We start from the raw sequence: 24,629 nt of genomic DNA, 5'->3' as shown, positions 1-24,629 counted from the left end.
ATATCACAGGAAACATTTCCAGAATGTAAAAAACGCTTGGCTGGTGATTAATGTTTCTGTCACCGTACAGTAACTGCTGCTGCTGCTGCTGTACACAGATTTTGTACAAGAACAAGGAACAGGGTGAAGAGGTACAAAATTGCTTCTTGGAAAAATGTACTGTTTGGATTTTTTTTTTTATTTAAGTTAATTTACAGCCTAAGTAGTTACATACATAAGTAGTGTTTGGGTAACTTCAAGCCAACCATTTCCTATGAGGAGCAATAATAAACTGGCAGGTAGGACAGTAAAGGATATTTCTTAATTAACCCCAGATGATACTAAGATAAATCTTGGACTTGAGTGTGATCCAAAAGAAAATATAAAAGATGGATCATGTAGTGTGACCTGTAACATTCAAGTACAGTCTACAGTAAAGCTGTGAATAAAAAATTTAAAAAAATAATACACATACTTATACACTTTGTCCTCAAAGTGGTCTGTGAATAAATTATACCATAATCTGACATTATTTCAAGAGTAAGGCTGGTGGTATTCTATACATTTCTTATTTTTAAAATACTCCATGAAAAGACTCAAACCGACCACTTCTCTACCCTTCTATGGCGCTCAGACCCAAGCCCATCTGCACCTACTGAAGATCTTTTTGATCATGTTTAAATCTTAAAAATGAATCAGAAATATATAGTAACATGTTTTGAAAAGGCAGAGTTGTTCCCCAAAACAGCTGGGCACTTTTAGCTTTTAGCAGATGTTGCTCAAATATGAGTTAATAGTGCATTGGCTGGGGACTATTTTCAGTGGCGGATTAATCCACATTTGGTGCTCAAATGAGAATGAGGTCAGGACCATGTATGTGGGATTGACTCAAACATGTTTCTGGTAATGAGGGAACATTACACCCAGCGCAACAGTAAGGCTTGAATACTTGTTAGAAGCATCAATTCATTGTTAGTTTTGGTCTTTTTTTGGGGGTATTTGCTGACTAAGAAAAATATAGAACATCCCCACACTTCTCCTTAAAGCTTGTTTCCGCTTAAAAAACGTAACATAGAGCACATTCAAGAAACTTTTCTTGGAGAATAATACAAAAACTTGACGCTGGGATGTCTGAACATCTGAACACAGACAGCGCCAGTTAGAAGGTGCAAAGAAAAAAAAGGAAACCGTCTCTCAGAGTTTGTAACGTCCAGTGAGGTCTTACCGTTCATACAGGAGGACTTGTGTTCCCCAGATCCTCATATTTAAAGTTCAATCTCCACGGTGTCATCGTCCACCTCGTTGCTCATGCTGAGGACAGATCCCTCGGTGTTCAGTCTTCTTGCAGCAGGTTCCAGTGGAACAGAAAACGGATCGATATCAGTTGTCTTCTCCTGATGGCTGCAGAGGTTACAGCAATTAATGTGACTGAGATGATGAAGATTTGGTTTGTAACTTGTCTATAAAATGAATAGAAATCTACAGCCTCACCTTGGACTGAAGTTTGACCTGTGACCTTTACTGACTTTGGAGTCAGTGGGGCTGAACGGACAGGGGGACTTGCTTCCTGAAGAACAAAAAAGATACACGCATGATGTATGATATTTTACATGTATGATAATTGTGCATATGGTAATAATGGTGCAGCACCTTCTAATTTTTGTTTGGAGAAGGGCGAGCGATTGGGCAGGTGGGGTTTCCTGTCAGAGCTAACATAGGACACAGCGTCCTCCACTTCAGCTGCAGCCAGTAGAGAAGCACGATAGTAGATAAGTGGCTGCCAGCACTCCTCTCTGAGGTCAATAATGTGCTCCGCTGTGTGTCTCTGCAGGTAGGAGAACCTGCACAGACATGAACAAACTTTCAGAAGTTTTCAAAAAGCCATGTTTAGGATATATATATTTTTTTTTTTTTAAACCTGTATGCAGCACTTACACCGTCTTCTTGTCTGGTTTGAGCAGTTTGCTGGAGAACTCACTGAGGATGGTCAGGTAGGAGAGGTACAGTGGTGTAGGTGTTTCTGGGGTCTGGCTAAACTCTTGGAACACAAACTCTATCCCGTTCCTAAACAAATAAACACACAAACTTTACAAACAGAAAACTGAAAAAAAAAAAAAAAAAATGAATCCAAGTCATGAGAAACAAGAACCTGTGCTGACCTGTGGATCACGACGACGCACTCACGAAACTTGACGAGGTCACCAAAGGTAAGAGCAAAGCGCCGGGCCAGCTCCTTGATGCTGGTGAAGGTCTGGACCCCTGGGTGAGCCCTACCGCCGCTCTCCTGCTCCTTTTTAAGACGCACAAACAGCTGGGGAACGCAGGGAAAACCACATCAGCATCTTTCTGCTTGCCGATGGCAGTGAGTGGCTGAAGTTTATTTTTTCAGATGCGTCATGCAGTGACTTTACCTGCTGCAAACAGAGCACCAGTGTGCGAGAACTCTCTATCTTATCTATCTGTCTGGTCCTGTACATCGTCTCCTTGATGATGTCTCCAAAGTCGTTATAATACTGCGGAGAAAGAGGAAGAAAATATTATCCCAGACATTTGTTGTACATATCAATGTACAACAAATGTGCTTACTCACTTTCCTGAAGAAAGAAAAAAGATCAATGCCACATTTATCTAACCTCTCTGCTAAATATGGAGCTGGAGTTTTGCCTCTCCCATATTATCATTGCATTCAAGTCTCAGTAGCAGTTTTTACGAAACACAATTAGCTGGTGATCTGTGAAAAACCCCGGTCATTTAACAAAACATATTATCGTTCATGTGGTATTATAAAAAATAAAATAAAAAAGTATTCCATCTACTGCACGCTAAATATATTTTAAATCCATTTCTCAAATTGCAGCTATACTTCAGGTACCCAGGTATAACATACTGTATGTCTCTTGCTCTTTTTAAAAACATAAGAAAAATCTTTTGTATGGAAATATAAAATACTAGAAAGAAACCTCGATACATACCAATAAAACTGATAATGAAATGTTTAATGTTCAAATTGAGGGAGGAGATGAGTCATCTCCGGCTACCACATCTGATTGAATTAGGAAAAAGAGGTGCAACTTGGGAAACATCTTTATCGTTCAGCAGACAGAATTTTTTTCTTCATCCAGATGGTTTGAAGATTCTGGAAAAACCTTCAGAGCAACTTTAGCTGTTGCTGAAGATCCATCTGGATTTTACTTTTCGGAAAATCTGTTGCATAGTACTTGAATGTAATGATAATACATCAGCGGCACCAGCTGGGGCAAGGAGCCAGTTAGCTTAGCTTAGCATAAATACTGAAAACGGGGGTAAACAGCTAGCCTGGCTCTGTCCATAGGTAATAAAATCCATCCACCAGCACCTCCTCTAAACTCACTAATTAGCACATTGTGTTTTGTTAGTTTAATCCATACAAAACCCAAATTGTAGAAACTACAATTTGTGGTTTTACAGGAAGTTATAGTTTATATAGCTATATATCTACAGTTGTATTCAAACATTACACTGTTTTTGGCTGTTTGGATCCAGCAGACAAACTTAATACTGGTGGGCTGATTTTGTTACAGAGCCATGCTAGTTGTGTTCCCTTATTTCCTGCCTCTATGCTAAGCTAAGCTAACCAGCTGCTGACTGTAGCTTCATATTTACTACACAGACATGAAAGCATTATTGATCTTCTCAGCTTCCTCTCCAGGAAAGGAAATGTAGCGTATTTCCCAAAGATGATGAACTATTCCTGTAAGGAGTTAACCTTTACCTTCATGTAGTACATGAAGACCTCTGCTGCCATGCTCATCTCCAGCACCCCGTGCACTATCAGTTTGCAGAAGGCCGCGAGCAGGTTTCTTCGCTTGTGAAGGTCCTCCAGCTTCTCCACCTCAGAGTTTTCACTCACTGAGGGGGGAGCCAGATGGAGTTGAAGAGCGTGGTTGGATGTGAAGTGGTCGAGAGCGAGAGAGAAGGGGAAGGGGGTGAAGTAAGAGGAGTGATTAATCATGAGAAATCATATAACAGAAAGAAAAGAACAAAGCACAGGCGGGAAAGAGAGTTTTAGTTAGTTTCAGGACAATGGCTTTAGCAGGTGGAAATCAAAGATAACATAAGACTAGAGTTATGGTTGTGACACCATGTGGCTTCAATCTTTCACAAGGCTAATAAAATAGGCTCGGAGGTGAGCCAGAGTTAATGGAATTTTCTCACGGAAAGAGATTGCCCTGATTTTATGATTTAACTCAGTGCCCTTGCCCTCCGAGTGATCTCTGATCCAGCAGCTAATAGAAAACACTGTCTATATAACAAAACCGTTACCAGGCAAATCCAATAAAACAATAGCTTTTTATTACATGTTCAAAAACCAATAATCCTGTATTGTATTTGGTTGAACATTTAAGAGATTCCCACCAGGACAGTTATTGACTTCTCCGGACTCTCCCATATTTGGATGCAATATGTTTCTGAAAGTAGAAGCTATTGTAAAAGATAATAAAATGTTTTAGTTATAGTCAGCCATGAATGAATTCATAAGTTTACCTGCAGGACTTTACGGGGAGAACACCCTGATGTATTTCCAACATGTCACTCTTGTTTTTCTCATTTTCAATCAGACAGGATCACACTGCTGTCATCAATTTACCAGCTGCATCACTTTGCATAACCAAGCCTAACAGCCTTTCATACAAATTAGTAAACACTGTTTCAGTCTGAAGATATTAACAGGGTTTCCTTTGTAATTGAGGGTCAATTGTCAGGTCAGGTTGGCAATCAGGCCCCATTTACAGTCAGCAGGCAGCTCTGCAGTGAGTTATTAAGCCAAATGTGTGGCCGTGCATTTAATACCTGCATGTTCTCACCACGGTGAGCTGCTACTCTGAAGCAATGCTTCACCCAGAGCAGCAAAGGCTCAAGAAACAGGAGGCTCCTCTGGCAGAGTGAGAGTGCCATCTACTGTGCAGCACTGCAACATGTTTTCCCCCCGGGTGTCCCAAACACTGCCGGGGTACGTTTGTCAAACACACCACTACAAAGACCTGTGAGGATGCAAAGGTCACAAGATATGGATAAAATATCGATACATTTTTCTGAACAGTTGACTATCTTTGCTGCACAGCAGAGCTGGTTAAAAGCAGACTGAGTACAACCAAGATTCAAATAACAGAACATACTGTATATATGGTGATCACAGCACTGGTTGCTTTATAGATTAAGAGAAGAGAGGCCTGACCCCTAAATCTGGAAACCTCTGGACTAAATGACCTTCCTTTATATAGTGTAGTAGTTAAAATAAACTGCACACCGAGCAGCTACAGCAGTAAAATGCTGCTTATACATTGATGCATCAGTATTATAGAGCAACTAATTGTGTCAAAATCCTCTCCCAACATATTAAAAACTCTGCTGGGAATAATAATTGGTGCCTGTTGCACAAATAAAGTTCAATTACTTATTTAAGAAAATTCTAAATCTACACTAATAACACTGATATTTTATGTGTCCGGTATTTTCCAACTAGTTTTCTATAAACTGTCCTCATAATTTCCTAAAAATGAGCTGGTATTAAATGTTCATGACAAGGATATTTCCTCGAAACACTTACGCCATTTGGTTCGAATTATAAGAAAAATGGAGAAAAAGTGTTGCCACGGTTATTGAGTACATGTTCGTTATATCAGAGTTGTTAAGAAAAAATGATGTGGTAGGTAAGTGGAGAGCAGCTCATAAACACACGTCAGTGTTCATCAGAGTTTCAGAGAAAGACAAACAAAAGGTTTTAATTTGATAGAAAATACCAAACTGAGAATTATGTGAGTGTAACTGCAGAGTCTGTGAAATTTAAGGTTATGCAGCATAAACATCAATTACCAAGCCGATCAAAGACGATTAAGTCTTTCTGGGACAATCTGATGGATATTTACATGAGTTTATAAATTATTTTTGATTCTTTCTAAATAATTTCTAGTTTTTAAGTTTTTTCTTAAAAACTTGAATAAACAAATAAAACATACTTAATAAATGTAACAAGTAACATTTTCTCCTTAATAATGAGAACCAAATTACATCGCCCCGTCTTGAAAATGTCCTTGTAATTTACAGCTTAATACTGTTATTTTAAGGCAATTATCGGGACAGCTTCCAGGTAATTAACTGGTAAATGCAGCATCTACTCCTTTTACATCACTGAAAAAAACTGAATCTATATTTTTCACTTTAAAAATTAGTTCCTAGTAGATAAAAGATCACTCATACTTCACTGAGAAGTGTTTGTGCACTGGAGGTTTCAAGTTTCCACATCATACTTGCATAAGTTGCTTATTTACCAAACTAGTTGTGATGACACTAAATCATGTTTGTATATTCACATCTTAAAATCAGGTTCAAGGTGAGCAGAGAGAAACTTTCCTCCCTGAGCAGATGAATGTTTAAAAACAGCCCTCACCCCTGCTCTGGCCGTCACAGTCCGGGCCAACAAAGACCTGCGTGCATACGAAGGTCAACAGCGCCCTCTGCAGTTTGGGACTGGGCGTGTAGAGCAGCGGGCCGAAGGAGGTGGGGTCCCACACATGTAGCTGGTAGGAATGAGCCGTCAGGACATCGCACACACCTAGAAAAGCCTAAAGCAGAAAAATGAGAAGAAGTTATGAAGGCCACAAGAATGGTGCCATCACTGCCAAAAGCAACACCTGCTGCTGACCTGTTGCCGCACACCGTGGTCAGAGTGGGAGAGACAGCGGTGACTCCTCTCACAGAACAGACGCAGCTGGAGCCTCTGGGCCACAGACTTCTCCTGCAGTACAAACACACAGGGCTTCAGTCAGGGGCGAGTGACGAGTGACAAATAGTTCAGCGTTTCAAAAAGGGAACAGGGAAGCTAAAACTGCAGACACAGTCACACTTAAAAATTCTGTCTGTGGCGCGCTTTGCATACCCAAACACACTGTATGCTCTTCATTAGTCACCCTCACCCACCCTCACCCACCCTCCCTGCTTTTGTGTCCTCTGTGCCGTCCGTCTTCTTGTTTACTTAACATTTGTGTCATCCATTGCCTGGACACTGAAGCTCGAAAATGTCACCTGCTGTACATGTAGTCGTTTGTACATGAGACTTTAAAGTTGGCCGACTAATGCAGCCACTTTACAGCTGAGACTACTTATCAGTTTATATTCACCATTATTGATAACACAATAAAATCATTAAAAACATACTTTATTTTAAGACAACACTTTTGAGTTCTTTCCATCTTCTCCTCCATGTTTGTTAAAATAACAGTTTTACCATCTCAATTGAAGATTGTGTCACTTAACGATAAACTGTTTCGATCATTTTCTGTAACTAAAGCTTTGCAAACAAAAACCACTAAATGTGAACAAAGCAGATTATGTTTGTTTGTCTTTTTATGTGCTGTGCTCAGAGCTCTTGCAGAAGATCTCAATGAGGTTACCTATATTGATTATTTTAGGAATATATTGTATATAATGGTTTTCCATTAATGTGAAGGAATTTTATATTTTTATGATCCAAATTTATGCTGGAGTTAAGAAGCAGATGTAACTCACTCTGGAGGTGAGAGCTTCGCCGCTCGTGTTGAGAGACCAGAGTATGAAGTAACAGAGACACTGCAGAACTTCCATCAGCACCTTCAGACAAAAGGGAGGAGAACAGACGGAGCGACACCGAGGACAGTTATAATAGAAATACAGTGGACAAACAAGTTCAAAACACTTGTACGGTGTTAAGTTGAATTATCAGTGGCTACATGAGGTTGTTCAGAGGACAGTGATGTACCTCCGGTGGTGCTCCTCCCTGGCTGCTCTCGGCTGACAGGAGAGGAGAGAGCAGCTCAAACAGACTCCACTGAGAGAGGTTGTGACAGCTACAACGACATGGAGGGAAGCAGCCGATATGAACGGCACATCAACACACATCACTGGCAGAATGGTGTAAGCTCACACTTCATCGTGGATAAATCTCAATTCTTACTTGTGGAAAGCTCTGAGCTTCTTCAGCACCAGTAAAATTTCTTCAGTTTTCTCCTCATCAGCAGAGAAACAGTCACCCTGCAACAGACAAACAGGAACCGGCTCCTTATTCTTTGCCTACATGGGTGCTACCTGTACAGCAGTGTAAAGTGTTGGCTGTACACCAGTGTAAGGTGCTCATTTGTAAATACAGAACATATATATATATATATATATATATATAAATTCCTTGAAAACACACATATGTTCTGTACACACACATACTTCTGGCCACACATTGAAACGGTGCACCTCACCTTGAGTGAGTCCTCCAGCAGGACTGTCAGTTGGTCCACCCAGGTCTGGACCAGAGAGTCTCTGGCAGCCCGGGCCATGGAGCACCAGGTCGTCTCCTCCGCACACAGACTGAGGTACGAGCGGGCCGCTGCCTCCAGAACAGCGGGGCCTGAGTGGAGGTCCAAAACAGCTCCCATCTCTGCCACCAGGCTGGACGCTGCCTGAGGGAGAGGACGGGAACAGCACCAGCTCATTTTAAAATTTGCTGACTGCGACATTTCGTGACAGCTGATAATAAGTCGGGCAAATGTCCTGACAGGGCCGGAAAAAGTAGTTGATTATCTGATGACTTAATCAACATAAAACCAATTAATGGTGATTTTAATCAATGACTGATCATATCAAGTAATCTATCTAAAAATACAAAACATGCTCGGTACAGTTACACAGATGTGAGAAGTTCAAGGCACCACATTTGGTCATAGTGTTTTGACATTTTATAGACGACATGATGAATAATCTTATGAAAAAAAATAATTAGTAGATAAATCGATAATCAAACAAGAAAAATAATTGCCCTGGTTAGAGAGGCTTAGATACTTTATTTATCCAACGTTGTGATTTCAGCTAAAATTAGGGTAATTTCACCATTAAAATTTTGCCCATAAATACATAAATACCATTGCAGCCTTGAGCCATGAGAAATGTTCTCAGCATTACCTCTATTACCTCAGTTTTCATAAACATCTGTAATCACCCATTCAATCAATAACAGTGTTTCAGTAATGTATCTTAAATTTCAAGATCACACTGAAGTTTGATTTCATGGCTCCAATGCTTTGGCCTAAACTCTACAGAGTTAATGGTGATGTTAAAGATGAGGGAAGTGTGTCACCCCATTCATTTCTCATTTTTCATTTCTCATGTTATTGTTTGTAAGTTGAAAGGCTGGGAACCAACCTGTGAGTTTTCAGCCTCGGGACACTCGGGGAGGAAGTACTGAGGAATCCTCATCAGGGAAGCAACAACGTCCCGGCTACTGGAAAACTGCATCAACACCAACAAAGAAGAGAAACGATAGAGAGAGTAATGCTCAGCGTCTGATTGTCTGATACAGAAAGTTCTCCAAACAAAATTAAATATAATAAAAACTGTGTGTGGGATAAATACCTTGGACAGTAACTTTGGAAGCACCACGAGGAAATGTTCAGTCAGCTTCACACAGTCATCACTCTGAATTTTCTTTTCTCTGGCGCTCATTGCCTGGAATGTTAAAAATACGAGTATACAAGTATATAATCAAATAAAATATAATTCAAAACTTGCATGATCTAATATTCATATTACAATAGATTAAAAGTGATGCCATATTTATCTGTAACTTTTTTTCAAATTTGGAACATTTTCCTCCTCTGACCTTCTTTGCTCCACTCCTCCCGGGCAGGACTGGTCCCTCTGAGGCCTGACGCACCGACGCCACCAGGACCTCTACAAGCACTGCTTGTTCTGCCAGTGTAAGACCTACAAATACACACACACACACAGTGATGACTGCTGTAGACTTTATAGATGTGTTACCATTTCCTTTGGAGATGAACTGAAGGTTTACTTCATTGAAGATATAGTAGTAGTGGTACGTTATGGTTGAAATAAACTTACTGAAAGCCAAGCATATGAGGCCAAGCTGACTTTATATCATGCAGATACACACAACGTATTAATAAAAAACAATCAAAAAGACTTCCTGCTGTAACAGAATAATTAAAGACATACTAAGCCCCAAATCCATTTTAAAAGATTCAATTCAAATCAAATGATAATGGATTTCTTGGCTTACTGGTCCTCTTACACTAACATGGAACAAAATCTGGTTTATTCTTCTGAAAAAGTTTTTAGAAGCTTTTACTTATTAGGTATTTAGATAAAGATATTTACACCCTGTGTGGCTGCCCTTACTAATCAGTATATACTAGGGTGTTGGGCGACGAAGCTATGGCCACCAACACACACATTTTCTTACCTGGACCGTGTGAGGAAGGGTCCTGCAGCAGTATGGATGTGAGCGTGGCCCAGTCCTTCAGCAGAGCTCCGGCACAGTCCCACAGACTGTCCACCAGGTACACCACATGTTTGTGCAGCTGCAGGCGCACACAGACATGTTAGTTCATCCACGTCAGGGAAGAGAAACACATACCGCATCATGATATGAACACATACAAAGGTCCTCTATGACACAAGTTGAATTGGCAGAGCCAACATATTTCACCTCAGACTGCTGGTAGAACTGCAACAGAGCCTTCAGTCTGGCATATGTTTGCTGTTTATGTGCCTCCTCCTCATTTAGTTCATCCTGAGTATCAGCTGCAGGAGCTACAGTGTTGAGAATCCTGAGAGAGACCAACAATATCCAGGTAAACACTAACAAACACTTGCTGTTTGTTTTTTTTGTTTTTTTTAAGTGATGCAGGTCGACATACCTTGAGAAGAGCAGCTCCCCTGCGGTGGCTGCGAGAGGTCGCTGTGAAGAGTAAACAAACTGGAGGAGCTGCTTGTAGTCCTCTGGACTGAGCACATCATCGGATGTTCTGCAAATCATTAGAAGTTATGTAAACAGTAGGAAAACATGAAGGATAGCTGGAAGAGGATAAGAACAACAATCATGATGGTAACTAACTTGGAGATGAGAACTAGTAGTTTCATGGTCTGCACTGCCACTTCATTGTCCTTATCCAGCGTCATGGAGATCATCCGCTCCTGCAACACCAACAGTAAACATCATGCATGAGCACAAAGAACCATAATCCATGATGCAGCTTTAAGCAGGTTTGGTTACCTTGAAACGGCTGGTGAACAGGTCTAGTTTGGGGAGAAGCAGAGGATCTCCATACAAACCCTGCAAACCTAACACACACTTGAGACGCACATCTGGTATCTGAAAGATGATGCACATCAGCACATTGGTTTCACATACACTAAAGAGCTTGTTTAAAATTTTCATAAAACATTTCTAGCTGTGATCTCCACGTTCAGTGCAAAGGATGGCGCTTTTTTGTGTTACATCAGATTATGTTTGTGTTTCGTCTTTGCTGTCACTGACTTTGTCGTTCATCATCCAGCCCATATATTTGAGGTAGCTGTCATTGAGAAACACAGAACTGTAGAGCTTCATCCACAGACCCAACTCCTCCACACAGATAGAGCGGATTTCTGGTAGAACATCACTGCACAGAAACACACACACACACACACACACACACACACACACACACACACACACACACACACACACACACACACACACACACACACACACACACACACACACACACACACACACACACACACACACACACGTTAGCTCCAAACTGAATTAAATGATACTGCAATGCACATAGACTGTCAGAGAAACTGCAAAGTTATTTTACCGATATCTCTTGAGAAAAACTCCTTTGAAGATGATATCCATCATGCTCTCTATCTCCACCCTCTTCTCCTGCAGCTGGAGGAGCGTGAGGAAAGGCCCCACAGAGAGTAAGATGTGACGTATTCACAGAGAGCAAAGATCAAATCTTTTCAGTTCCCCTCTACACGGTTAGGTACAAAGAGATGTGTCTTACCTCTGTGATCTTCTTCTGTACTCTCTCCAGCTGTGGTGTGCTTTTCTGCCTCATAGTCTTTGTCTTCTGCACCTTGTACAGTTTTTGACTGTTTTCAATCCCGACACTCAGACTCAGAGCCACGCCCACCAGAGAGCTCAGCAGCTTCATCGCTTATAGAGATGTCACACACATCAAAAACCCAGAGTACACATTAGTTTATTTAATACATTTACGAGTCTGTGTGTACGTGCGCGTTTGTCTTTTCTGTTCCTTACCTGCGAGCGTGCAGGTGTGTCGGAAGGCTCGTACGTAAGAGTCGGACAGCTCTGTGAGCAGTGAGATCAGTGTGTTCATCAGGTAACTGTCAAAGATGATGCTGCGCTGACATTGAGCCACCAGCACCGACACAAACTCACAGAACTCGGAGTGGAACCAGCGACCGTACGGGCCAGACTGTGTGAGAGGATACTCCACACTTTCCTACAGTGGAGGAGGAGGAGGGGCAAGCCAGTCACTTAAAAGTCTCAATAACTTTGAATCTTTACTTTCCTAATATGAAAGAGTATGTTGGGGTGGAGATCGCACAACGAAGGATTTTTAACCAGCTGGATATCAGTCGAGTTAGAAGGAAAAAAAGACAGAGTTGGATTGACAGGTAGAGCAGAAAGGTGTGCTGTGTGAGGCAACCTTCATAATTTATATGTTCCTGCAGTAAATACCAATCTTGGTAAGACAGCCTTCAGATATCACGCCCAAACTTGTCTGAAATAATTTACAGAGCAGACTGAAACTTAACACACTGATACTGATATGTCGATTCAAAAATTTGCTGAGAAGTTTCATTGACTTGGGGTGTAAATGTTTTGCATAATCTCTTTTTTAACTACTATTACAGAATGCACTTATGAGCGTATAATGTGTCATCCTATTGTCTACCTGCTTGCGTATTTTTAAATATCTGATCGTTGTTTATATAAATACATATCTGAATGTATATTTAAAATCACTGAAATTTTGTATCTCTGCTATTAAGATTTCTTTTTGTTACTTTTATTTTATTTTCTGTACTCAGGTCTCACTTGTAAATGAGATCTTAATCTCAATGTGACTTCCTGATTAAAAAAAGTATAAATAGAGTTTGATGCTAGGGTGTAAACAATGAAAAAACAAACAGATAAGAAACAGGGAAAAAGACAGTAAAATACAATAGTATTATGTAGTATAACTCATGGGAAGATTAATCAAACCATGTGGAGCTGCCTAATCACTCAGACTGAACAGCCTCCAGGTGTAAATGAGAGAGAACAGACAGACATGTAACTGCAACCGTGTGTTCCTGCAAAACAGGATTCATGCTCAGTGAACCTTTGAATGAATAAAAGTAATGGTACACTGAGTCGAAGAGCTGACAACAAAACCACTCCCAGCATGCAACTTATATTTACCTTCTGCCAATTTACTGTCATTAGATTCGAAGCATTAAAATTTACACACTGTATAACAACCTCAAAAATCCCTACACTGGAAATGAAAAAAACTGAATACAAGCTACAATCCAAAACGTTTGCTCCTAACAGGACAAATTAGTAATTTGTTCATTAATTTTATCCATTCTACTCACTCACTCATCGTGTGGGGAATAAGTGACGAGGGAGTGATTTTAGACAGAATCATGATTCAATACAACTTATATGTTTATCACTAACTGAAGAAATGTTTGGACAAAAACCCCAGGAGGAGGATGATAGATACATTAAATACATCAAATGTGTGCTACTGACTGTGTCCATGGGCCATGTGACTGTGAGGATCCATGGAAAGGCCAGAAACTTCTTGTACTGCAAACTGGCGACCTGAAACACACACAAACACACAGGTTCAAAGCGTCAAAACTGATGCAACAGTGAGAGACGGAGAGATGGAAGATGGAAGATTGAAGACCTCCCACCTCGTCCAGCTCCTCGACCATCTTACTCATCACATCACTGTCCTCTTTGCTCTGACACATCTCTGCTGTGACCACGCCTGGGAGAGACAGAAGGAAAACACAGATATGATTCTCTGTACTCTGCATGTGTGTGTGTGTGTGTTGGGCAGGTGTTTGCAGATGTGCGTGTGTGTTGACCGCTTGCCTTTGCACCCAGAGCACTGGATGAAGAAGCTGATGAGATCGAGGAGAGAGGAGTCTCTGTCCGTCACATACGCCTCAACCCAGTCATCTATCACCGCCTGCTCCAACATCACAGAAGAGTCAGACCGAGTTTGTGTTAATGTTCTGAAAATATACCAGAGAATATCAGCTTATCCTGCCTGGTATCTTCAGGTGTTTTTATGTTGAGGAAGTGGGTTCATTCTCATTTTATTTGAATATCCTGAGTGCATATTAATGTGCACATAAACCTACCAACAGAATGATTAGCCGCTAACACTGGTTAGCTGATCTGAGAGGCTTTGAGGTTTTAGTTTGGAATAACAAAAGGTTAGAAAAATCCAGAGCAGTAATCTTAGATGTTTTATGAAAGCAGGTTCCCATTACAGAGTCTTATTATCTTACCTGCATGGCACTCCTGCCCATGGTGATCACCTCAAACAGGGTGACGGCCTCCACATGCCTCCTTTTGCTGTGGCTGCCTCCTGCTCTGTTAACACTGCTGCGGCCGGCTCTGGCACTTTTGCGTTTGACATTCTCTGAGCCCTTATGTGCTCTTTTCCTTCTTCTCTGTACGTTTCGAAAATGGAACAATTCAGAAAGAGAATAACGATGCGTGTGATGACTCATATATGAATGTGTGCTGCATCCCAAAGTGGCAGAATACACATTTATGAATGAGACTCCTCAGCACTGAAGTGCCTTATTGATCAAGCTGCTAATTCAAGAGTCAGTCAGACAGTTCACCCCTCCACCTGGGTGCAAACAAGCCACATCAAACTTTAGCAGCACTTTGGTGAAATAGCTGCCTCACTTCATTTATTATTAAAGATCAAATGGCTACTTAAGATCCATCGCTGACAAAAACATCAATAATGAGGAATATTAAAATATTTAGGGCTTCAGCTAACAATTACATTATCAGTTAAGCTGCTGATTATTTTTATACAACCCTGTTTCCAAAAAGGTTGGGACAAACAATGTGAGTTGCAAAACATTGAAAGATATTTCATTGAAAACAGCTCAAAGACAACAAATGCCTTTTTGAAGATATGTCAATTTTGAATTTGATGCCAGCAACACGTTTCAAAAGAAGTTGGGACAGGGTCATGTTAACCACTCTGTTGCATCACCAACACTCTGTAAATGTTTTCCCAGTCTTTCTTGATGTACTTTTTCAGCTGCTCTACACTTTGGGGTCTCCTTTGTCATATTTTACATTTTATAATGAGCCAAACATTTTTCAATGAGCCACAAGGCAGGACTGCAGGCGGGCCAATTTAGCAACCCGACTCTTGCACCAGGAGTCATGCGGTTGTAACACTGCAGGATGTGGTTTGGCATCGCCTTGCTGAAATAAGCAAGGCCTTCCCCGTCGTCTACTTGGCAGCATATTTCGCGCCAAAACCTGTATATGCCGTTCAGCATTAATGGTGTCTTCACAAATGTGCAGGTTACCGGCGCCATTTGCACTAATACACCTCCATACCATCACGGAGGCTGGCCCTCTCCTCTTTAACCCGGAAGACGCGGCATCCATGATTTCAGAAAAGAAATTCAAATTTTGACTCGTCAGTTTTCCCCACTTCGCCCCCCATCCATCTTGAATGAGCTCGTTTCTGGATGTGGTTCATATACGGTTTCCACTTTGCATGGTAGAGTTTCAACTCGCAATTGTGGATGCAGCGACGAACTGTGTTCACAGACAGCGGTTTTTGGAAGTGGTTTCCTGAGCCCTTGCAGTGATGTTCACTGGAGACTCGTGTCTGTTTTTAATGCAGTGCCGTCTGATGGCCTGAAGACCACGGCCATCCAAGATTGGTTTGATAAATGTTTTAATGATATTATGAACTGTAGACAATGAAATCCCCAAATCCTTTGCAATTTTACATTGAGAAACATTGTTCTTAAATTGTTGCACTACTTGCCAGAGCAGTCTTTCACAGAGTGGTGAACCCCTCCCCATCATTACTTCAGAAAGACTGAGTCTCTCTGGGACGCTCTTTTTATACCCAATCATGTTACTCACCTGTTGCCAGTTAACCTAATTAACTGTGAGATGTTCCACCAGGTGTTTTCTTTCGGCATTTCACAACTTTTCCAGTCTTTTTTTGTACTGTCCCAACTTTTTTGAAATATATATAAATATTATATATATTCATATAATTGTCAAAAAACAATAACATTTCTCAGTTTCAACATTTGATATCTTTGTGTTGTTATCAATTAAATATGGGATTTAAATGTTTTGCAAATCATCACATTCTGTTTCTATTTACGTTTTACACAACATCCCAACTTTTTTGGAAGCAGGGTTGTAGATAATCAACTAATCATCAGAATCATTAGTCAGAAAATAGTGAAAAATGCCAATGAGAAATTCCTTGTTTTATCTGAGTAACATAAATAAATTCAGTTTATTCTCATGTATGACAAAGAAAAGCAGCAAATCCTCACATTTAGGAAGCTGAAATCAAATAATGTTTGAAAGTCTGTTTAATTATGTTTAAATGATTATCAAAATAGTTACAGATCAATCCTCTCTGAAGCAGCTAATTAACTGACAAATCATTTCAGCTCTAAAATATCCAGACAACTTGTTTTTCCCACTCTGACTTGTCACAATATCTTCCATGAAAAGGGCCTAGTTTGATCTACAGCTACAAACAGTATCAACATAATGGCGTCATATGGTTCTGCATTAAACTTCCCCTCTATCGTGATACTGCTCTTCAACTACTACTCTCCTTGTCACAACTAGAAACGGTCCCACTGTTAGAAAAAAAACCTACCACACTTTTTCGTCTATTCTCATTCCCCGACTCATCCTCTGAATGATTGACAGCACCAGAGGAGTTTGCCTCATCATGGGAGCTCTTACTGGGAAACAAAAACATGAAATTAGACTGAATGAATAAAAAATATAGATTACTATTCAAGGACTTTCTATCAATTAACAAGATAAATTGTCTGTATTTTGGTAGTAGATGCTTACTTCTGCTCTGAGGGCCTGGATGCAGCTGTGGCTGAGGGCTCTGGTATCATCTCACTCCTCAGATTTTTACACAGGGCTCAGGTGTGTGTCTCTGCATCTGGAAATACAGCACGATCAGTGTTTGGTCTGAGAGTTAGGGTTTCTGATCAACATTAACCCTACATCTCCATAGAGACAGGAGGTTGCTATGATCATGAATATGAATATGGGTTGCTCGATCTGTAAAGCATTGATACTGTCGATATGAAGGCTTGTTTTGAGTATCCATACAATGTCAATAGGATCAATACCAATAACATGAACTCTTCTTAGCGCTGTTGTGTGCCTGTTTAGTTGACAGAATTCACATAATGAACGTTTGTTATTTCCTTTGTTATTTGTTATTATAGTCCTATGTAAAAAGGAAATAGTAAAAAAAAATGGTTCGCAAATTAATTTATGTTAGCCTATTCATAATGCACTCACCTAGGACTGCCTTTATTTTCGCTATTGATTAATGTGACAATTATTTTTTTGATTACTCAATTAATCATTTTGTCTATTATATGACAGTAAACAGTGACAACATTCCTGTTATATAATTTCCAAGTGTCTCATTTTGTCCAAAATCCAAATATATTCAGTTTACCATCATGTGAGACAAATTAAAGCAGCAAGTCTTCACATTTGAGAAGCAAAAAAACAGCCAATATTTGACATTTTAGCTTTAAAAACGACTAAAACAATCACTTGTTCATCAAAACATCTCGGTTAATCGGTTCATCGTTGCATTCACCTCATAAATCATGGAATATTTCTTTATTACATCGGCTCTTTTTAAGAGTTTTAACAGTGATTGTGGCCCCAGGATCAATACTGAATGGTGTGGTGTAACCCGGCTCTGCTCTCCAGTGGGAGAGGGGGGTCACAGGGTGGTTGCCTGCCCCCTCCACTGGGAGGAGCTGGTCTGGCTTTAAAGGGTTGCTCAAGGACACTTAGGCGGAGCAGGTTTTGGTTCCCATGGGAGTTGCATCTCTGCTCAGCAATTTATTTAGCTACCGCATATTTTTAACACACACTGAAGTATCAGTCCTCATTTCCTGAAGTAGTCCTGAGGTGAGTACAATGTCTAACAAAGATTAAAGCTGACCGGCGGGTAAACAGACATCTCCACCGCTCCCAAACTTTTCACACTTACCCTCTTTACATTTCTTCATTCTTCCGTCACGTCCACTGATGTGTGATTTTAAATCAGAAAGCTGTCAGACTAATAAAACCCAAACACCTCAACGAATTTATCCTCCTTGTTTTCCCCAGCTCTCACAGTCAAGTTGACGGACAGCCTAACCCCTTGCGATTGGCTGGTATGCCGAAGCGGACTTATGTGATTGGGTGTCCTGAACCGTCGCTCATAATTAAGTCCCTCCCCCCGCCGACTGTCACAGACAGTCGGCGTCCGGTTTGGTTTTGTGCATACCCCAGCAGCACTGTAAACATCTGTAGGAAACTTCACACGCATGACACATTAGCTTCAGTAGGTTTAGGTGAATCATAGGCCCATAATGCTTTTACACGGCCTCAGTAAACTCTAATCCAGCTCACCGTGTTGTAGCCTTTCCCTCCTGCGTTTACTCTAGTGCAGAATATCCCACAGACCTGACTCTGAATGTGCCTCTTACGTTTTTTAATTAACCAGGAGTTGTTAATTCAGAAGGGAGCTGTCATGGTATTTCCTGATTTAACATGTTGCAGGAACTGAGCAGCAGGGGGAGCCATTTACATACCAAAGGCTCACATTTTTTTCTAGCCTGCCTAAAAACAATAGTCAGGCGGCCTTATAATCACTTCAACAAGGGTTTGCTTGTTGTGATCATTGCTCCTCATAAGATCCCTTCTTAATGCACCGTCATTGTAAGCGATGTAAGACAAAATCCACAGCTCTCTTTCTGCGAAATAACACGTTTCAAATTTTATCTCAAGTTAATATGTTATTTATTATTTATACTAAGTTGATATGAGGCTTTTGTTATCATCAGTGATCCATCCCTTCATCTCAGCTCAACAACACAGTTCACAAGGACACAAAGAGGGAATTTTTTAAACTAAAAACACTGTGGATGATGCCCACTTGGTTGGTTGAAGGGATTGTGTAATGGTCACTACAACCACTAAAAAGGATTACAGCAAGCCAAACCTGTTCCACTGAATACATGGGCACGTGACGTGTGTTTTTAAGACAGACTTGAAAAATGGTGACACTATCCTGCAAGTTTACAGCAGTAATTTTGATCTCTCCTTGCTTTACAATTTTCCTACTTATACTTTCATACTTTTACTTTGCTGCTGTCTGCTGTGGCAGCAGCATCACATCAAAGCCAGTGACACCAACAAACTGAACAAACTGACCAGGAAGGCTGGGGGACTTCTCTGGAGCCACTGGAGGTGGTTGTCGGGATATCAGATTAATCTGATCTTTCAAGGTTTGTGCAGCTCTACAAGATGGTGCCTCAAGATTAAGTAATAATGCAGGTACCTCAATTATTTTCATAGTACACATTTGCACTTCATTAAATCACCACAAACTGACACAAAGATATTTACTTGGCCTCGTTGTGGATCCATGACTGCTGAGTTAGAGCAGCACATATTATTATGTCCTGGATTTAATCATTCAATCTGTGAACTGCACTCTAGCATCAAGATTAGCGATGCTGTTTATGCCAAATTCATTCCCCACCTATGTAAATTCAAACAAAAATCAAACAGTTTTTGCCTCTTTTTATGTGGCAATAGAGGAAATTAGTCATTGTCAGAATTTGTTGTGTTGTGGTTTCAGAGTGATGGAAACAGAGAACAATTCGATTCAAAATCTGATGCAGATGATTTATTTTCCTGTGCAACTTTCATGTTTCCCCCCAAATGATGTACAAATGGCTTGATACAATAAATAGTGAATGTAGCTGCTGTGAATGAGGAGTAAAATTCCCCGGGGGAGCATGTCCCCTGAATATAGACTGTGCCCTCCGCCCCTGGCGCAAACGCTTTGAGCAGCGAGTCCCCGGTTCATCTTTCGGCCAGCCAGACTCTTGGCTGCATGTCCCCTAATCTCTGCTCCTGCATTCCCTGTCTCTCTACAATGTCATGTCAAATAAAGGCATAGTTGTGCACCTACACACACACCTATGCACACCTGCAACAATTAGTCAATTAATTAACTAGAAGATCAAAGGGAAATTAATTAGCTGCTTTTCTTTGTCACATCTGATGGGATATTTTGGGGTTTTGCATGGTTGATTGAATAAAATAAGAAGTCTGAATACAAAATCTGGGAAACTATAGCAGGCACATTTTATGCAGAATGATTCATTGATTGATCAGTAATGAAAATAATCTTTAGTTGCAGCCATACACCTGTGCTTTACTTGCCATGACAGGTGAAAATGTCTGCCTCAAAGATCTGTTCTTCGAGATGACCACATCTACCTGGTGGAACCAAATTGTCTGAAGTGAGGATCTACACGTTACCATGACAGGCGTAGACAAAACACACCTCCTATTGCATTCAATTTTATTATTTCACGTAAGGTTAAAAAAAATTATAACAGTAGTGCAAAGGAGGGATTCAGCAAACTTACATTCATTTCCAAACAACTGACTCACCGTAGGGGTTAATATTGGCCAGATTGAGGAGGGCAATATAAAAACCTAGATGATTTGTAAATGAAGAAGGCTTTCCAATCCCACCACCAATCAGTTGAATTGACTTGTGTAGCACCTTTTCACAGTCATAACAACATCAGTTCATTCAGAAGCAGGAGACTCCTGAACAAACCCGGTGCATCATAACGTCAGGGTTCCTAGAAACGGAGGAGTTTGTCAGGGTGAGTCAGGACAGGAACTGGGACATGAAGGTCACAGCCTGGTGAAGGTCCTCCGTCAGCTCCTCCGGTAGAGACAGCACCACCGATGTCAAGCTTTGAGTTATTTCTAATATCCTACAAGCAGAATAATACACGGCTGTTATCAGGTTGCTGCATTAATCATCATCTCCTCCATCTCCTCCTGAACGTTTGCATTTTAACTCACCAGTTGATGTAGTGGGCCGCCAGCTGAGGTTCATGCCTGGAGCCTTCGTCTATCACTAGAGACTGTTTCATCTGTTTGAAGTTGGCCTCAATATCTTTCTTTATTTCAGAGAAGACCTGAATTCCCCTGAAAGAGCTGATGACTTGCTGCAAAAAAGAGACGGTAAAAAAATCAGTTGAAAGGAGAACATTTTTTAAAAAACAGGGCATTATTGAAAAGAGGAAAATTGTGATTTATTCTCCTCACATATATAACTGAGAGCTGGTGGGCGATGTATTTATGACTTCCAAGGTGTCTGATGTCTTCCTCTAGCTGTTGACTCAGCACCAAGAGCTGGTTCAGTTTGGCAATGTGGAAGAAGTATTCTGCAACAGAAACAGGAGTTGCACTCTTTTGGGAACACAGGAATGTGTTTTCATCATGTAACTAACCTGCGAGGAGGGAGTGGTCTTAACTATGTTATTTTGGTCACTGCAGGGCATCCACATGTAACATGATAAGCACGAAAAGATTGTACATTATTACTGTGCAATATCCAGAGTTTTGTGCAGGATGTCCAGGCTTTCATTACCAGCAAATGCATTTCTTCAATTAGAAACACAATTTTGCTAGCAGTTTCAAATGCTTTCCTAAACTTATGCATGTGATACTCTGTGATTAAAAATTAAAACAGACTGAAAAATGTATCTTCCTCCTGGCGCTGCAGGATGGGGATATATTTCTTTTCTCACCATCCATCGGCGGCCTCTCCAACATTTCCACGGGGCTGCCTTGAATTAGGAACACCTCTACACGAGGAAACATTGCTGACAGACCCACTATGTCCAGGTAGTCCTGAGGAAACACAAAAACCAACTGATTTCTGCTACAATTATCTAAAATTCAAGTTGATAATGCTTTATTTTACCTGTCTATTATTTCCCAATAATTAAGGAAATAATTAAGGACATAATTTAATAGGGCTCTGTTTAGTGTCTGATGTGATACCTCCAGCTGTGGCATAGGCTTTGGTAGATGTTCAAGGCACTGCAGCATCTGGTCAAGAATCTCTGATCCTTTAAGAATAAAGCACAGAAATGTCAAACATACAGGAGCTACCCAAGTCAAATGAAACTCTGCGATTCTTTGCCACTTTCACCTTGAGCCTGGAAAGTGTCTGACTCCTCTGGGCTGCAGCCTTGTCCTAACTGCTCCTGGAACTGTGACATAGAAAATATGAGTCACAGGAAAAAAGGAGGCACGTCTATACAGAGCGATGCGAAATGCTTAAGAACACCGAGACAGACACGGTGGACATGAAATCAGCTTATACAGTATGTCTTGGGATTTTGAGGCAAATCGCATTTAAGCTGGCAAAGACCTTCTTGAGTCTAATGCTGCCTTTGAGTGATATTGGGCGAGCATACAAAGACATTTGAAAGAGGTCAATAATACAGGGGGAAAAAAAGTGGAAATGACTTATGGCTGGGTTTTGATCCAAGCAGCTTGATGTGAATTATGGTGTAGCAAATTAAAAAACCTTAGATGAAAAATAAACTGACCCTTAGACTGGGCCCCCCTTTAACAGCTCATAAACATACTTAACAATGTTTTATTAACTTTATACCTACAGTATATGCATATGATTTTTACTGTTCCAGAAGTCAGCTACAGAAAATGATGCAATACTTCTGTTTGGGTAGAAACATCAGCTTAAAACATGGTAAATGGAGAAGAAGTTCATATGCTGTATCCCTGTGATTTGTTTTGACAGCACTTTGTTTGCAGCATTACCCCTCCCATATCTTAAATAAGTGTATTTAGGACTATTACTGGACTTCTGCAAAAGTTTGTTCATAATTCATTAGACAACTCACAGGGAGTTAGACCTTGCTGGATAATGTACATTTATTTGTCAGTGAATAACTTATCTAGTAACAGTGAATAACAACCTCATCATATCATTATTCATTGTTATTTTCACACACACAACAGTGAGGTCTGTGGGACCCCGGACAATGAGTAATTACAGCTGATGCCAACATAAACACAAGGGTTGAAGGAGATGGTAAATGCCTCCTGAGTGTAGTTGTATGGACATTAATTTGTACATCAGCTCAATGTCAGTGTCAGTTTCATAGAACATGATCTATGGCTAACATTAGCTGATATAATTAAGACACTGCACACCCCGCTAACTGCCTCTCGTTTAATGGCTGTGTATAGTGCATTAGATGCCTGTTTATTTGCTTTGGTTTTGCTGATGGAGATGCACTTGTGGTTAACTAGTTTTTGATGGAACACGTGACTTTTACTTACGTTTTTTCTTGACAGTCAGATGTAAATTGATGCAAACTGAGGAGAAAGTGGTGGGGGTGAATGTGGGCTTTGTCAGCTAAGGTGAAGGGGATGCATTTTGGTGCTCAGGTTACTCTACCTGCTGCATCTGTGCCCTGATGAGGAGGTCCAGTTGCCCACAGAGACACAGCATCTCCAGGCCCACCTGCTCTGGACCCAGCTGAACAGGCATCAGAGATCTCTTCACCTGTAGCTCCACTAACCACAAAGCAAATCCACATCAGTAGGCCTGTCTGACAAACCCCTCTTTTCCCTTCACCCCTTAATAAACACAAAGCGCATCCTGTGAAACAATGTGCATATGTCATGGCTCCTGCAGGTCCAAGGAAGGATGGTTGATGGACACTGAAGGGGAGTGGTCAATGTGTTGAAATGAGACGGAGCCCGTTTCCGCAGGGCGCACTTTTCCGAGTGGTAATTTAATCTGAACACTTGAAACGTTTCCACAAACAGCGAGATAAAAACGAGCGGGTGATGCAGGGACTTACCTTTGAACGCTTCATGGTAATCGCACGGCTGACAGAGCGGCTCTGATGTGCTTACTGCCATAACTGACTGGAGCCGGCTGTGATTATCACACCTATTCACCTAAATCTGTCCCGCTGATAAAAGCCATATGAAGCTCGTGAAAGCGCGGGCAATAGCCTGGTCGAGGCTATAGAGAAAAAAAAAATAGATAAGAGTCTATTTATTTTATTTCATTTGGTCGGAATTATCTATCGCAAAGGGTGCGTTCGAGTGTCAAACGTTCAGGCAGGGTGAATAAACGCCGACACAATCTCTCCTCATCCGTAATTCGTCGTTTCCTCGCAGGTGACGATGCTCACACACAGCGGCAAGGTGATGAATACATCCATTACCCCCAGGTAGATCCCTGAAGCTGCTGAAACAAGAGTAAAAAAAAAAAAAAAACACAAAACAATGCCCACGCCCTTTGCAACAACAGTCGTGCAGTAACCGTCTGTGATTTGCAGTTTTGAACGCCCCTCGCCCCCCCCCACACAGACTGAGGACCAGCCTTACACAATGATGTCATGTTTTAGGGATGAAGAGCAAAGCATCACTTGGTTGGGATGCACCTTATAAAGCAGAGGTGTTTTCCACAGGTTTGTTATTTCCACAGTAATAACAACCACAGACAAACCTGACCTATAGTGGTGGAAAGAAACCAACTATTTCATTTTCAGGTACTCATCTCATGTATTTTCATTTTATACTGCTTTGTATCTACTCCATTACACTCAGAAGGAAAGTACTTTTT

At 40.9% G+C, this 24,629-nt stretch overlaps 2 protein-coding genes across 2 annotated transcripts; both read right to left on the bottom strand.

Moving 5' to 3' along the window:
* Positions 1-157: 157 nt before the first annotated feature.
* Positions 158-18,429, bottom strand: si:ch211-269e2.1 (cohesin subunit SA-2). The gene is made up of 32 exons (XM_056389175.1): positions 18,144-18,429; positions 16,967-17,063; positions 16,764-16,851; positions 14,377-14,541; positions 13,955-14,051; positions 13,771-13,847; positions 13,604-13,675; positions 12,098-12,302; positions 11,841-11,992; positions 11,649-11,722; positions 11,321-11,444; positions 11,057-11,155; positions 10,898-10,977; positions 10,701-10,808; positions 10,490-10,610; positions 10,244-10,361; positions 9,641-9,744; positions 9,394-9,486; positions 9,184-9,270; positions 8,244-8,444; positions 7,949-8,025; positions 7,754-7,841; positions 7,525-7,605; positions 6,662-6,754; positions 6,407-6,581; positions 3,731-3,867; positions 2,391-2,492; positions 2,139-2,290; positions 1,915-2,043; positions 1,630-1,820; positions 1,471-1,546; positions 158-1,380 (listed from the first exon to the last, which is right to left on the bottom strand). The coding sequence occupies exons 2-32, from the start codon at positions 17,014-17,016 to the stop codon at positions 1,245-1,247; spliced, it is 3,552 nt and encodes a 1,183-aa protein (XP_056245150.1). The 5' UTR covers positions 17,017-17,063; positions 18,144-18,429; the 3' UTR covers positions 158-1,244.
* Positions 18,430-19,814: 1,385 nt separating this feature from the next.
* si:ch211-218d20.15 (uncharacterized) lies at positions 19,815-24,280 on the bottom strand. Its single transcript, XM_056389546.1, has 8 exons — positions 23,857-24,280; positions 23,448-23,566; positions 22,170-22,230; positions 22,019-22,086; positions 21,763-21,865; positions 21,278-21,396; positions 21,032-21,177; positions 19,815-20,940 (listed from the first exon to the last, which is right to left on the bottom strand). Exons 1-8 carry the CDS (start codon positions 23,915-23,917, stop codon positions 20,832-20,834), a joined length of 786 nt encoding a protein of 261 aa, XP_056245521.1. The 5' UTR covers positions 23,918-24,280; the 3' UTR covers positions 19,815-20,831.
* Positions 24,281-24,629: the final 349 nt, after the last annotated feature.

This window comes from Seriola aureovittata, chromosome 11 (assembly GCF_021018895.1).
Source record: "Seriola aureovittata isolate HTS-2021-v1 ecotype China chromosome 11, ASM2101889v1, whole genome shotgun sequence".
Classification (NCBI taxonomy): Eukaryota; Metazoa; Chordata; class Actinopteri; order Carangiformes; family Carangidae; genus Seriola; species Seriola aureovittata.
Note: the sequence above shows the minus strand (reverse complement) of the source record. Positions and strands in the feature narration are given on the sequence as shown.